The sequence below is a fragment of the Onychomys torridus genome, chromosome 19 (genome assembly GCF_903995425.1).
Source record: "Onychomys torridus chromosome 19, mOncTor1.1, whole genome shotgun sequence".
NCBI lineage: Eukaryota > Metazoa > Chordata > Mammalia > Rodentia > Cricetidae > Onychomys > Onychomys torridus.
Window position 1 is genome coordinate 28,424,326 of NC_050461.1, and position 15,670 is coordinate 28,439,995.

General features: G+C 40.1%; 1 protein-coding gene across 3 annotated transcripts in view; it reads right to left on the reverse strand.

Moving 5' to 3' along the window:
• Nucleotides 1-1,043: 1,043 nt before the first annotated feature.
• Arhgap18 (Rho GTPase activating protein 18) overlaps nucleotides 1,044-15,670 on the reverse strand; it is a 215,394-nt gene continuing 200,767 nt past the window's right edge. For 2 of the 3 annotated variants that reach the window (XM_036168864.1, XM_036168866.1), the window contains exons 13-15: nucleotides 7,088-7,212; nucleotides 3,238-3,299; nucleotides 2,334-2,688 (exon numbers count right to left, since the gene is read on the reverse strand). In XM_036168864.1, the coding sequence (XP_036024757.1) occupies nucleotides 2,597-2,688; nucleotides 3,238-3,299; nucleotides 7,088-7,212 (279 nt within the window). In that variant the 3' untranslated portion in view covers nucleotides 2,334-2,596. Of the gene's footprint in view, nucleotides 2,689-3,237; nucleotides 3,300-7,087; nucleotides 7,213-15,670 lie in introns of all 3 variants that reach the window. The other variant, XM_036168863.1, reaches the window with a different exon arrangement.

A 15,670-nucleotide genomic window follows, 5' to 3' on the forward strand; every position in this document is an offset into this window, starting at 1 on the left:
CTCTCAGATTTTTCCACCATCACCTCCCATAAGTGTTAAAATGTTTTAGGCTCAAAGCAAATGTGTTTGTTCTCACATCACTGTCCTTTTCTCAACCAAACAGATGTACACTGAAAATGAAAACTTACTGGAGAGAAGAAAAAAAAAAATCACAGTAAAAGCATTTGAATTAATGCCAGGACATGTATCTGAAGCTCTGCAATATGAAATTCTTTTCTGTAGAAGTATAATACACAAATATATATGTATCTGATGCATATATATGATATATCTATATATTACAATGTGTGTGTGTGTGTGTGTGTGTGTGTGTGTGTGTGTGTGTGTTTTATTTAAATGCACTGTCCAATGCCAATGAATTTAGGCCATGAGTTCTAGGAATGACTCAGAATAAAAAGGCCTTTTCATTTCCTCCATCAAAACCTGGGAACTCAGCTGGGTGGTGGCGGCACATGCCTTTAATCCCAGCACTCAGGGGGCATCTCTGAGTTCGAAGCCAGCCTGGTTTACAGAGTGAATACTAGAATAGCCAGAGCTACACAGAGAAACCCTGTCTCGGGAAATAAAAACAAAAATAAGAAACAAACAAAACATCCTGGGATTTCTTCTACCAACCTCCCTGGATAGGCAGTCAGTGTGCTAAGAATCAATCGACATATGTTCTAGAAACATTTCTTTATATCCCTAGCCTGACTCTTGGCCTTTTTTGGTTGTTATGGGTCCCTAAATGTTTTAAGTACATAATTTTTCTTTAGAACTGTTCATTGTTTGTGCTCAACCATCAACAAATTTTGCTACCCATGAAATGAATATATTCCCATAATAAGAAACAGCACAGAATGTCTTTTGAAAGCCCTAAAGGATAGACATTTATGTAAAGGAAAAAAGAAGAAGAAGAAGAAGAAGAAGAAGAAGAAGAAGAAGAAGAAGAAGAAGAAGAAGAAGAAGAAACCTAAGGAAGGAAATAAGCTTGTCTCATACATCTTTCAAATTTAAAAACAACACAGGAATGTAGAACTGATAAAAGAGCAGATGAGGCTTAATTACAATGAAAACAGACCGTTAATTAAAATAATTTAAAAAGACAAAAGGAGACCCATGAACACACTGGAATAAAAGTAATAATTCCAAGAGTAGATCGTTTAGAAAAAGACATTTAATTATAAAATTTCTTTAAATAAAAAAAGCAATGGTACGAATCACCATGGTGTTACTGAAGCATCTATCCACAGGCTGCTCTTGTAATTACATGCTGAACATTTCTCTGTTCTCATTAACGGCACTTTCCTTTCTAATCAGAGTGACAGCAAGAGCTTCTGAGGACGTGGAGCTTCCCCTAAAGAACTATGAACAGTGTCATCAGCGCATCGGTGCCTCATCTACACATGCCATCTTTTATCAGTGACACTCTACCCTTATGAAACAGCGAGCATTGCTCTTATTTCATGTCTTATTTACAGCAGAGGTCCGGGTTTTGTCACAGTGTGGTCTGTGCACGAAAAGCCCTGGGAATAATACTTTCCATAACATCTTAACAAACTGACTCCGATGATTTAAAATATGAAAACAGGCAAAATTGCTCACATCAGTGATTGTCACACTCAGAAGACTCATTCTTGGGGGAGGGGGTGTATGGAAAGTGCCATTTCACAATGCATTCTCCAATTGTTCCAGACTGTACTATTATGATATTGATAATGTTGCCAGGCAACCTGATATGTTACTTTTCAGATTCCATCTGGAAGAGTGTGGTACACACAAAGTGATCTGGCTTTTCACATTGTGGTCAGAAGTGATCCAGTTATTCTGTGTGGATCCATATTATATCTCCTGAGTATTTAAGCATTTCATGCTTTGGTGATGATTGGACATTCCTGACAGTTTGGGTTTTGATGATGGATACAGATTCATGCACATATGACAGATAAGCTGAAAAAATAACTGTCTGGGATGCTGCAGGAAGGACTCTGTAGACAGAGGATCCAAAGCCATGAATGCTAACAGTTTATGGTCACAAGAATTCTGTTGAGTTGAGTTTGCCTTCATAGCATTCCATACCTGATATTAACTATCTCTTTCTGGTTAAAAAAGCAAATTTTATTGAGGAAAGGTAGATAAGAAGAGGTAAGAAAGGGGAGACAACATTCTTAAAATGTAAATAAGCCAAAACTTCATTGGTAAATCTATTAGTAAAGATTACTTAATCTGCTGGAGATATCACTAGGTGTCATAAAGCAGTTGCCCATCATGAGCAAAGTTCTGGTTCAACACCCAGTACCAAAAAAAAAAAAAAAAAAGGTAGAGAATTTATTTCATAGAAAAAAAAAAAACAAAAAAAAACAGCTGTCACATCTGAACACATTTTAAAGTGTGTATAAACAGCCCACAAGCTAATTAAACCCCTTTCCTCTTACTCGAAAAATATTTTTTAAGAATAATAATTAACAATTATGGCAGCCACAAAAATCTATAATTTTAAGGCTTGGGGGTGTCACTTCGTAATAACTGGGTACAACTGAATAATTAAGAAACCTGCAACTTTTATTGACACTCTTGACCCAGCAAGAATGATGATACTAGTCCTCCAGTTAGTCTTCTACCGTGGCTTGGATTTTATGACCCACTCGGCATTTGGGTTCAGTTGGTGTAAGTCCTTCATGTATGTGTCCTCATCAAGGCAGCGTTCCCCTGTGAAGGAGATGTGGTATCAGTTAACACAGCTGGTGAGGGCAGATGCAATTCTAAAATTGATCTCAGTGGTTAAAAATCTTAGTTTTTGTCCTTCTTCCCTATTTCCCATGAAAACACTCAAAGAATTGGCCAAGGCATTAAAAACACCAATTGGGTAGTCATTCTCTAATGTTGGGATCAAATTAAATGAAGAAGTGAAAATACTTGGTGGGATGGATTTCTAACTGCTTCGTTAGAATCATCCTCACCTGTATTAAACATAGCTAGTTTTGAATGCAGCTAAGAAACCACACTAATTTCCAAGATCTGATTGTTAAATGAAAAGTCAAAAGTGCAAAGGCTGAGTGTGAATGATGATTTAAACAGAAGGACCTCAAAAAGAGGCCGCAGGAAGAAAGGTCAGACCACTGGACAAATCCATACTATCCAGCAAGTGTCTAAGACATGGCATGCTTACTTTCAAATCCGGAAACACTTTTTTCCCAAAGATATAAATAATAAACATGGGCAACATCAAGTCAACACATAGAGTGAAAATATGCTTACCAATATTGCCTCCGATTTCATACAGGAAAACTTCTCCTTTCTTAAGTGTCTGGGCAACCCCACTAATAGGGACAAAACAAACAGATGAGTTACATCATCAAATAGCTTACACATAAATCAGTTTAGCAGACCGGGAAATTCTAGCTAGCACAGAAAATTCATAACTTAGACATACTGCAGTTATGTACTTTTGTGTTTTCCCATCTGTTAAATGTGCCCTACAGGTAATAAAAAAATGTCACACTTGGAATCAAAATAAATAGAATCAGATATCTGAAGGCAAAAGAATAAATCAGTATCTAAACTTGTAAACACCAAAAAGTCAAGTTAATATAACATTGATATTGCATGATTATTGATATGATTATCTGCTCTTCATAGGGCCAAGATACTGGCTCAGTTTCCTCATTGCACTTACTTTTTGTTCACTCAGTATGTTACGTATATACATTTATATTCTTCAAAGAATAGAATTTTCCACTTACCATAAAGAGGTGTTGAAAGTTAAGCCCACAGATACAATTAGCTACATTCTGACATTACATAGTATAGCCTCCAATGGGAGCCTCTCCCAACTCCATAACTCTGCATACTTTTAAGTTTTATATGTTAGTTACAAAAATAAACTTTTCCAAAACGTTAACTACATACACACACACACACACACACACACACACACACACACACGCACGCACGCACGCACGTTATAATTCAGTGATTTTTCAAAGGTTTCTATAAAAGAATTACTTCAGAAACCTTCTAAAACTTTAGAACCACAGCTCAAGAATTTGCTTTTAAAATCCTCTGTAGTGTGTGGATTAGGTGAACAGAGAAGTTGTGGGCTGCTGATGAAGGTCCAGAGGAGTGGGGCTGGAGAGAAGGCTCAGCAGTTAAGAGCACTGACTATTCTTCCCGAGGACTGGGGTGGTCCAATTCCCAGCACCCACAAGGTGGCTCACAACCAACCATTAACTCCAGTTTGATCCAAGGGATCAAAAACCCTCTTTGGATCTCTACAGACACTATATACACAAGGTTTAGAGATACACATGTAGGAAGCCTAGAAGAGATATATCATGTAAGCAGGAAATAAAATTAGCAAGTCTGGCTTTACTCCACCTATGAGGAATTCCTGGCATAACAGCAGCTTTCCTAAGCAGCCAGTTCAATGGTTCTCTGGTTATGTGATCTTCTCTCCCCTTTGCTATGCCCATGGCATCACTGTCTGCCCAGGGCTATGCACACACACTTCAGTTCGACCTGCTACCTTGTATACCATCCAGTGGTCACACTCTGATTCCAACCAAGAGTTACTGGGGCTATAAAAAACAAACAAAACAAAACCAAAAAACCCAAAGAATGTTGTAAAAGACTTGATTTTTAAAAATCTAGTCCAATCTTGCTCTCAGAGTGATTCTTAAGGGTCTGTATGGTTCTTTCCTTTTACAGAAAGCTGAACAAATTTTCTGACATAGGACAGCTTTTATATAAAATCAACAAATTCATAGGTATTGATGGAAAGGCATCAATACTTTACCAAAACAGATGAATGAATGGGCAATTTATTTTACTTTTTGCTCACATATGTGCTCGTTGGCTTTGACAGAGAGAGTCGAAAGTGAATGATGAAAGCAAGTGAGCTTCCTAGCTGTCCCAAACAGTAGAGGATAAATGGGGAAAACACAAGTATTTGGTGGGGGAAAACTATAGTACAAACATTTATGGAGCACTTCCCTCACCCTGAGGCCCAGATAAACAGCACTAGGACTTAATGGCCACTTTCCTAATCCACTCTTATAAGACTATAAGGAGTCCTGTTCTGTCTTGCTCTTCCTAATGGAGAATGGAGGCTTTAACCTAAGACATGGGACATGTTCAGCAGGAACTTGCCAAACCTAATGACCCAGAACCCACATGGTGGAAGGAGAAAACTAATTTAAGTACTGTGGCATGTGCACCATACTCACAGAAATGTACACAAAGCAAATTAAAATGTCATTTAAAACACCAGCCTATGTTGAAGGAAGAATAGCAAGAATTTGAATATACTGACTAATGTTTCATGTTGTACCCCAAAATACTAAAGGCCCAGCTAAATGGACTGTACAACCTCATAAGAATTTGTGCTTAGACAGTCTAAGTTAGGGAAGATGAGCAGAACCGAGTTCTTGGAACTTGTGGGATGCTCCTGACTCAAGTCATCCAAATCAGCAGACACCTTCTGAGAGGGAATGGAACATGCTATTGGAGGAAAGAGGGGTCAAAGGTGGCATCTGCAGGTCAGAGTTGAGGAGGAGCCAGGATGAGGGTTGACCTCATTGTAGCTGAGACACCCCAGGGAGAAAGGATCAATCTGAGAAATTCCTAATGCTCCCAGCCCCCAGTTCTGGGAGATTCAACTCAGAGCTTAATGCCAGGCATGACTCCCAGGGGCTAGTGTGGAGAGGACTTTAGGGGCTGCCTCTGTGGACACAAATATAGGTTCAAATTTCCAGCTGTGTGACCTGGAGCAAATATATTCCCTGGTCAAGCTCCTATCAGTGAAACAGAAGGAATGGTTATCTTTGTGGCTGACTGCTACTGCAAGGAAGTTCATATTGGTTTGCAGGGGGCTGAGTTACCACCCCACAAGTCCCCATCCCACTTCACCACCATCTGTGAGCTCTGGAGATCCATCCTTCCTCCCAACTTATGAGATGGGGGAGAGGTGGTTATTGAAGGTTTCTACTTCTCTCACACCTGCTGCAGAGTCTTAATTGGAGTACAAACACTAACAAAATACTCTACTGATGTTGCAGAGGCATCAGCAGACAAACTGGATGGAAGCCCCACCCCTAACTGTTAGAATGAGGTTAACTTCAAGGGAGGTCTAAAATGGGATATTTATAAACTGCGATGCTAGATTTCCTTCAAGAATTTTAGTTTGAGGCTGGTGAGATGGCTTAGTGGGTAAAGGTGCTTGTAGCACAAGACTGGCAACCTGAGTTCAATCCATATCAGGATGGAAAGAGAATGGACTCCACAAATTTGTATACATACAAACATATGCGTGTGCATGCACACACACACCAATAACACTTTAAAAAAAAAAAAGAATTTTAATTTCATAGAATAAATCCGAGGAAAATCATTTAAAACTGACTTTAGCCAAAAATAAGATATTTAAAGGGGAAAAGCTAAAAATCCCTATAAGATTTCCAGGACCTCTCAACTTCAAGATAGGGTGAATGGGAGGCTACACATTGTACACTAGTGAGTACAGTGAGGGAGAGCAGAGCTTTCTAAAGCCTCTGTAGCATCTGCCCAGGACAGAGAAGGACGTGGTTGCCCCTAATGAGGACTTCAGACCTCAGGGACCAGGTGGCTTCTCTCAATCATCCACGCTTCCAGTTCTCAAACTGGAACATTTCTTTCTTCTTCATTAAGTTTCATAGAGAAAGTTACGTCTTCATTTTAATCTTGCTGCATCCTAATTAGCCATCTTCGTAACAGCCTACAAACAGTAATTAACCTCCAACCAACGTGTTCTGGAAAGACCACGGAGTCATAGTTTCACTTGCCAAGCTCATTGCAGGCACATGGTGGAGGGCTGCTTGAAACGGGGCACAACCGCACAACCGGAACACAAGCTACCTCTGACAAGCTCACCCTTCACTCCAGTGGTCTAACTATCAAATCTGCTTTGTTCTTCTGACAGAAAGACACACATGCGCACGTGCATGCACACACACACACACACACACACACACACACACACACACACACACACATACACGAGAGGGGGGAAGAGAGCAGGGAGTATAAATATAAAAGTGAGTTATCCCACAGAATAATTAAAACAGGCCTTTACCTTTCTTGGCTGAGGAACCTGGCAAGCACATCGCTGGCTTTGAGTTCCTCAGTTAGCTGTATTGCCATGGAAACTTTGGAAAGATGGGGAGCTTGCACTCGAATCACTCCTTGAGGAACGTCAGCCTGCAAGGCAATAATGACACTGGAACAAAGCTGACAGCAGCTGGAACATGTAACTGCGTACCGTGCATTGTATGGTGAGTGTGCTTAACTACTTCTCATTTTACTCCAGTGCATAAAACCTTAACTACTGTATAATGTAATTTGCTAAATTACATCAAACCTCAAATATCCTCTTAATGGTGATAGGGGAACTTTATAATGCCTGTGCAGTAATGCTTAATTATTTTTAAAGATGTAAAGAATGACAGCAATAACCATTACTGCCGTATTAAGTGCTGATTTCTGAGTGTTATCTACTGGAGAGGGCTTCCTCATGTAGCAATTTATGAAATTGAATCAGAAAGAAGTCACTCGGTGCTGTGGCTATGTGTGTTTTTATAAAACCTTCCCACCCAGTCTCAAAATTTCCTCCATCTTTTATGTCCCTGGGTGTGAAAAAGAAACGGACTTTTCCTGATGTATTTGTACTATAGTTGCTTCCCGCTTGGTACACAGTGAACTTAAGAGGACTGATTCTAAGCCCTCCACCCATGGATTTGCAAGACAATTTATTTATGGATTTAGAGATACCAGTGAAACATTTTTGAGGTTTGTAATATCAAAACATCAGCTACAACATTCAAAATAATAGGCTTAATTAATTCCTAAATGGTTTTTGCTAAAATAAATACTAATTTATTATTTATAACCATATGTCTTAAACAGACTTTAGAACAGCATGCTCAAATTATGTTTAAATATAATTCCTTAAATATTACAAATATACCGTCACTTAGCTCAAGCAAAATTTGTATCTACTGAATACTATGTTAGGTCTACTTCCCTAAAAGATTAAAAAGATACTCATCCTTTAGCATCCATTACTGCTACGCCCATTAAATGGATATGGCCTTTAATTCCTTTTGGTTTTAACCACAAAGCATGAATACACTACAGATGCCATTGCTGTCTTTGGAAAGCAAACAAAAGCAGTCTTCTAGAATCAGGCAGAATTAAAAAGCAGATGCCCCCAAACAATTTAAAATCAGTTCTCAGTAACAGGAGAAAGTTCATATTGGAAAGACACCGAGAAGAAATGGAGCATGGGCTCCAACCACCAGGTCCGAGCCACAGGCAGACTGTCAACTCCACTCCATCTTGGGATTGGTGTTTTTGACTTCACTTTTATGGGGTATGAAATCTGGTCTGAGTACCTTGGTATACTCTGACCTTGGTTGGCATGACGCTTACCCCTAGGTGTCAAGCCCAATTTACCTTTTCCTTTTAACTAGAAGATAGATTGCTTTCACCTGTCACATACTGGAAAACGAGCTACTTTAACAGTAGATGGAACATTTCCTGTGATTGTGTTATGTATGTGTGTGTGATTGTATGTGCATGTGATATTGTATGACTGTGTGTTGTGTGAATGTGATTATATGTGTGTGTATTGTGTGAGTGTGATATTGTGTGCCTGTGAATTGTATAAAAGTGATGCGTGTGTATTGTGTGAGTTTGATATTGTGTGACTGTGTTGTGTGAATATGATTGTATGTATATTGTGTGAGTGTGATATTGTGTGACTCTGTGTGTGTGTGTGTGTGTGTGTGTGTGTGTGTGTGTGTTCCTTTCTGAGAAGCTATCAATGGTGAAGCACACTCAGAGACTGCAGGAGCTTCTCCCTTGGGGTTCTCTAGCTTCTTTCCTAGTGTGGTCATTCCACATGATGGGATGGCTTGGTCTCAGCAATCTGTTCCCTCCAGGGGCAGTGGAAACAAGAAGCTGCTACTGACAACTTGAATGTTAGGGTGAAAACAGTCATGGTGATATTAGAAATACTGTATTCATAATACCCTGTGGACCTTGTTCACACAGTGAAAGCAGCGAACAATGGCACTGTCAATCAACATACTCTATCCTTACTATAGCTTTGTACAAGGCCCTCAGTGGAAGGCCAGGGTTTGCACATACTTATGATGATGTTAACGTTAGAAAATCCTGGTGAATTCATGGTACCAACTATATTTAAATTTGCTGAAAGAAAGTAATAACAATAAAAATTGTTTCCACAGTCACCTCTTACCCAGCCCAAGAGAATGAACACATATGTGCTTGGCTAAATTAACAAACACTTGAGGTGAATAAGATCAAATTCTATACACAGAAGATCTATAATGAACACTTTCCAAACAAAAATGGACCAGAAAAATAATACTGTGTTGTAGAGATCTCAATAGTATGGTAACCTCAGCAGCTACTTCCCTTTCATCCCATCATTCCTTGTGGTTTATTTTCCTGTTTGGAAAAAAGAAGCATCTATCCCCTCTGAGTCCTCATCCCCATTGGGTATCTCTCAACCAACCCTGTACCAAGGTTCATTTCAAACACCTCAGACTCCATGGAACCTACTCTACTATGACTAACAGAATCAAAAGAAATACAATCACTCAACAATATTTTCATTAAAAACAATGGAATAATAATAACAATAAAATTTCTCTAAAACAAGCTATACCAGTGTGCATTTTCTTACTTTTTAGAAAACATTCTTATGCACTTTATCTAAGATGAATGCATTGAATTGTCTTTGTCACTTTTGTGTTGTTCCCCACACTCTACAAAGACAAGGGACAGAATTGTGGAAAAGGAATTTAACAATGCTACAAAAGGTAAATTCAGTTGTTTGCTCCTACAGGAAGACAACAAAAAGTCCAAGGTTCCCAACATTAGCTTGCTTCAAGAGTAGCTACTCTCCTCCTAAGAGATCCTTAGTCCTAAGACATCCCTAGAATTGCTGAAGACCTGTAATAACATGATCAATGCCCTATACCCTCTAAATGAGTTCAGGAAGTGTGGCCTTGGAGAGGACAACAGGCTTTCTCAAGAGACACAGCACTGAGTTCTAGTGTGGTAACAGAACTTCTAAGAGAGTACCACCTCCCACACACTTACAGGATTTTGGAAGGAATAGTCTCAGGAACTTGTTTCTGAGATATCCCAGAATTTTCAAGTATACATATAATGTTAGGAAATTGTCATGCTATGCATATATGGCACCAGAGTTGACTTTTGCCCAATTTGGAGAGTCACATGGGCATTCTACCACAGGCTCCTTATGGCTATGGATAAAACCATCCCCTCCATTTCTAGCCCTCCACAAAAGTAAGTGAAGTTAGGCCAACTTGAGTTCAATGTTAACCCTTCCCAAACTAAGAGCTGTAACATATGTTGACTCATCACATCAAGTAGCTACACTGCATCCTCTAAAAGGCTTTCATTCAGCCACCAGTAGCACATGACACTTTCTCAGGTTGATCGTTGATATTCTTGGCAACTAGAGAACTTGCCCTAAAACAGGGTGTGAGTGTTGTTTATATCTAAGATAGAGGCAATCTCCACTTATTTAATGTATCCCATCTAAATGGCCCCCTAAAGTACAGAGGTTGAGAATGTGATTCAATAGGACTCTGGTAAGCTCCTTACACTTTGCTGAAGTGTATCCAATAGATGGTAAAGACAAAAAGTGTCATGTTTTTGGAAGTTTTTGCTGAGTATATTAGCAAAGGAGGGCAAGTGATATTTACACAGAGATGATAAACAATAAATGATACCAACGATCTCATTTAAATAGTGTATGACAGCTCTAATCACGCTCCAAACTCACACTGTATCCAATATGAATGCTATTAGTATACTAATTACATTGAGCTGCCAAGCTTTGAAAAGACACCATGCCTGATCAGCAAGCCAAACAATATGTTCTTATTTATGCCATAATAGTAGCTGAAACTGTATACAGAATAATCTTTGTGACCTTCACATTTCATGGCTGTGATGGATATTCTTGGCTGACAACTTGACTACATCTGGAATTAACTAAAACTCATGTAGCTGGGTACAGCTGTCAGAGATTTTTTTTTTTCTTAATTAAATCACTTCAAGTGGGAAGACCCACTTTTAATCCAGATATTTTGAGGTGGGAAGATTCACCTTTAATCTGGGACATGCCTTCTGGATATGAAAGAAGGTTGCTTGTTTTGTTGTTGTTGATGTTGTTTGTGTGGATTTTTTTGGTTTTGGTTTTTTGTTTGTTTGTTTTTGTTTTTTTGCCTGATTGCTCTTGCTGTTGCTGGCAAGTCCGTTCCTTCACTGGCATTAGAGTCTACTTCTTTACAATTCAGGCATATACTGAAGAACAGCTGGGAAATCTAGCCTCGTGAACAGGACAATTATTGGATTCACGGGCCTTTTGTTAATAGACAGCTATTGTTGGGCTAACTGGACCACAGACTGAAAGCCATTCAAATAAATCCTCTTTATATACATACATACATACAGACAGACAGACAGACATACAGACAGACAGATAGATACAGACAGATACATAGACAGATTCATTCTATAAGTTCTGTTCCCCTAGAGAACACTGACTGATAAAGCAACAAAAGTATAAAGCTGAATTGTTTAAGTATCTGGAATAGACTTTCCAGTTTACCAACACCTAGTTACTGAAGTCTCTCCTAGAAGCTTGGAGAATTCTGAGAGCCCATGGTGTGAACTATTTTACCAACTTAAAGAGACAAATGAATGTGTTATCCTGTTTCTGCAGTTATGAGAAGCAATAGATTCAGTGACTCTGTATACAAAACTTTTGACCGTTTGTGGGAGAATGGGAACTTCTGCATCACTGGATAAACTGACAAAGAAAAAGAATGAGCTCCATATAAAATTAATCAACGTCTAGCATCTCAGAATAGGGGAAAGGACAACAATGAACTCAGTGATAAAAATGACCAGCTCCAGATGCACACAAACAGTCTAATGGTTTATAAGTGTGCCCTGGAAGAGACTCTTCTCTCCAGCAGCCACAGAGCTTACGTTGCAGAAAATCAAACCAAAGCCCTCATTATAAGTTTGGCTGAATTACAACAAAAATTCAAGTCCCAGCCACGGAGGGTGTCAGAAGCTAAAGTGAGGGCACTACTTGGTAAAGAATGGGATCCTGTAACTTGGGATAGACGTGTGGGAGGACCCCACTGAAGCTGAGAACTTGGAACGCTCAAATCTCAGGGGTTTAATCTCACCTGAGGAAGTTGTCTCTCCATCCTCAGCAGAAGATGTACTCCCACCCCCTGAAATAGTGCCTTTTCCACCTCTCACTGAGTAAATTAATCCTTTGTTGTCTGCTGCTAACAACACAGCAGTGACTTTCTTTGAAGGAGATGCCAGACAAGACAATACTGATGTCTGTCAGGGCACACTGATAGTTGGCTCTAGACTGTAACCTGAATTAATCCTGAGCAGATTCCTAGAGGGGAGATTGGAAGGAACATAAAACTGGATGTGTTTATTGATATGGGCCCACTGAGTAGATATTCTAGTAGAATATGCAAGCTTACACAGTTAAAAGAAATGTGTCAAAAGTTTGTTTGAATGGTTAACTGGAGCATTTGACATAGACGGCCTATTGAAAAGGAGCTGGAGATGCCTGGTATCCCTTAGCTTAGTGTCAATGAAGGGATTTTAATATTCAATGAAATTACAATACTAGAGTAGACATGCTGCATAAAACCTAATCCTCCACAATGGGAAGACCCAGAAGACACGACCTTCACTAATCTAAGGCCCCAAATGGTGAGAGGGTCACCAGCACATTGGAAGAGTTTTGCTGTCGTCCTTTTCCTTGTGCCAGACCGTAGGGGTGGAGATGCTGCTGCTCAGCTGGATGGATTAAATGCAGTGGGTTAAGTTGGGCCTGGAAGCAAGAACCAGGCGGCAGCACCAAATCACCAGAGGCAAGGTGATCATAGTTATTGTAATGGGCAGCATAGACAATGCAATATTCATAACGGCCTAATTCATAATGGTCAGCATAGGCAAAGGGAGTTCTATGGCGGTATGACTAATATGGACCTTTGGGACTAGCTAATCAATTATGGTAGTCCGAGGCATGGCATAGATAAGAAACTTACTGCATCTTTATTTGATCTGTATAAGCAGAAAAATAAATAACAAATAAATGTAAGTCTCCATTGGAGCATAGCAAAAAGGAATCTTGGCCTGTGAAACAATTTTCAAATGAGCCAATTTGTAGACTCAGAACCTTTTGAATGGAGGGATGGCTAGTTTACTCCAAGGAAGGACCTTGATAAAATACCTAAAAGTATTATTAGCCTTTCCTCATTCCTTCCCCAGAGGGATCTATGGCCCTTTACAAGAGTGCTATATACTGGGGTAAAGAAACAATCAAGATCATGATGGGGAAACCTACAGAGATAACAAAACCAAGCTAGTAGAAACTCATAAACTTTAGACCAACAGCTGTGGAGCCTTCATGGGATTGGACTAGGCCCTCTGCATAATCGAGACAGTTGTGTAGCTTGGTCTGCTTAAGAAGCCCCCTGGCAGTAGGATCAGGATCCATCTCTGGTGCATGAGCTGGCTTTTTGGAGCCCATTACCTATGGTGGGACACCTCACACAGCCTTGATGCAGGGGGAGGGGCTTGGACTTGCCTTAACTGACTGTACCAGGCTTTGCTGACTCCCCATGGGAGTCCTTAACTTTTCAGACTAGAGAATGGGGGGACAGGTTGGCAGGGGGAAGGCTGGAGAGGCTGGAGTAGGGAAGAAAGGAGGATCTGCGGTTGATATGTAAAATGAATAAAATTTTTTTTAATAAAGGAAAAAAAAAACTTTCCAAAGCCTATTGGATGCTGGTTCCAAATTGATCCTGACTCCAGGAGATCCCAAGAAACATTGTGGCCCTCCAGTTAAAGTAGGGGCTTATGGAGGTCAGGTGATTAATGAAGATTTGGCTGAAGTCCAACTAACAGTAGGTCCAGTGAGTCCCCAAACTAATCCTGTGATTATTTTCCCAGTCCTACCATTTATAATTGGGATAGAAGTTGGCAGAATTCTCACATTGGTTCCCTGACCTGTGAAGTGAGGGCTGTTATGGTTGGAAAGGCTTTAGAGTTGCCTCTGCCAGGGAAAACAGTGAATCAAAAACAGTATAACATCCCTGGGGGAATTGCAGAAATTAATGCCACCATCAAAGACTTGAAAGATGCAGGAGTGGTGGTACCCACAGCATCTCCCTTTAACTCTATATGGCCAGTGGAGAACACAGATGGGTCATGGAGAATGACAGCTGACTATCAAAATCTCAGTGAGTTAGTGACTCCAATTACAGCTCCTGTACCAGATATGGTATCCTTACTTGAGCAGATTAACGCATCTCCTGGCTCATGATATGCAGCTATTGATCTAGCAAATACCTTTTTCTTGATACCTGTCCATAAAGACCACCAGAAGCACTTTGCCTTCAGTTCACAAGGCCACCAGTACACCTTTACAGCTATACTTCAAGAATAGATTAACTCTTAAGCCCTGTGTCATAACTTAGTTTAAAGGGATCTTGACCACCTGTCTCTTCCACAAAGTACCCCATTGGTGCACTTATATTAACGACATTACACTAATTGAACCAAGTGAGCAGGAGGTAGCAACCACTTTGGATTCATTGGTAACACATATGAACACCAGGGGATGGGAAATAAATCCATCCAGAGTTCAAAGACCTTCTACCTCAGTGAAATTCTTAGGAGTCCAATAGTGTGGGCTAGGCTGAGATATTCGTTCTAAGGTGAAGAATTAATTATTGAACCTGGCCCCTCCCACCACCAAGAAAGAAGCACAAGATTTAATAGGTCTATTCAGATTCGGGAGACAGTACATTCATCACTTGGCTGTATAACTCCAGCTCATATACCAAGTGAATTGGAAAACTGCTAGCTTCGTGTGTGTCCTAGAACAGGGAAGGCTCTACAACAGCTCCAGACTGCTGTGCTGGCTGCTCTACCACTTAGATCATATGATTCAGCAGACTCGATGGTATGTGAGATGCCAGTGGCAGATAGGTATCTGTTTCAAGCCTTTGTCAGGCCTTTGTCAATAGATGAATCACAGAAGAGATCTTTGGAATTTCTTAGCAAGGCTCTACCATCATCTACAGACAACTATTCTCCCTTTGAAAACCACCTCTTGGCCTGCTCTTGGACTTTAGTAGAACACAAACATTTGACAATGGGCCACCAACTTATTATTTAACCTGAGATGGGTTACCATGCAAGCCATCATGAGCTGGGTGTTATCTGGACATACCAAGTTATAAAGTAGGACATGCACAGCAGCAATCTACTATCAAATGGAAGTGGTGTGTGTGTGTGTGTGTGTGTGTGTGTGTGTGTGTGTATGAGAGAGAGAGACAGAGACAGAGAGAGACAGAGAGACAGAGATTGAGCTGGGCATGTCCTGAAGGTGCAAGCAAGTTACATGAAGAAATTGCCTATGGTTTATACTCCCATTACAATGCTATCTATGGACAGGCATGCACTTAGAGCCTCATGGGGTGTGTCCTATGATTGATTGAGGAAGAAAAGACTAAGGCCTGGTTTACTGATGGTTCTGTACATTATG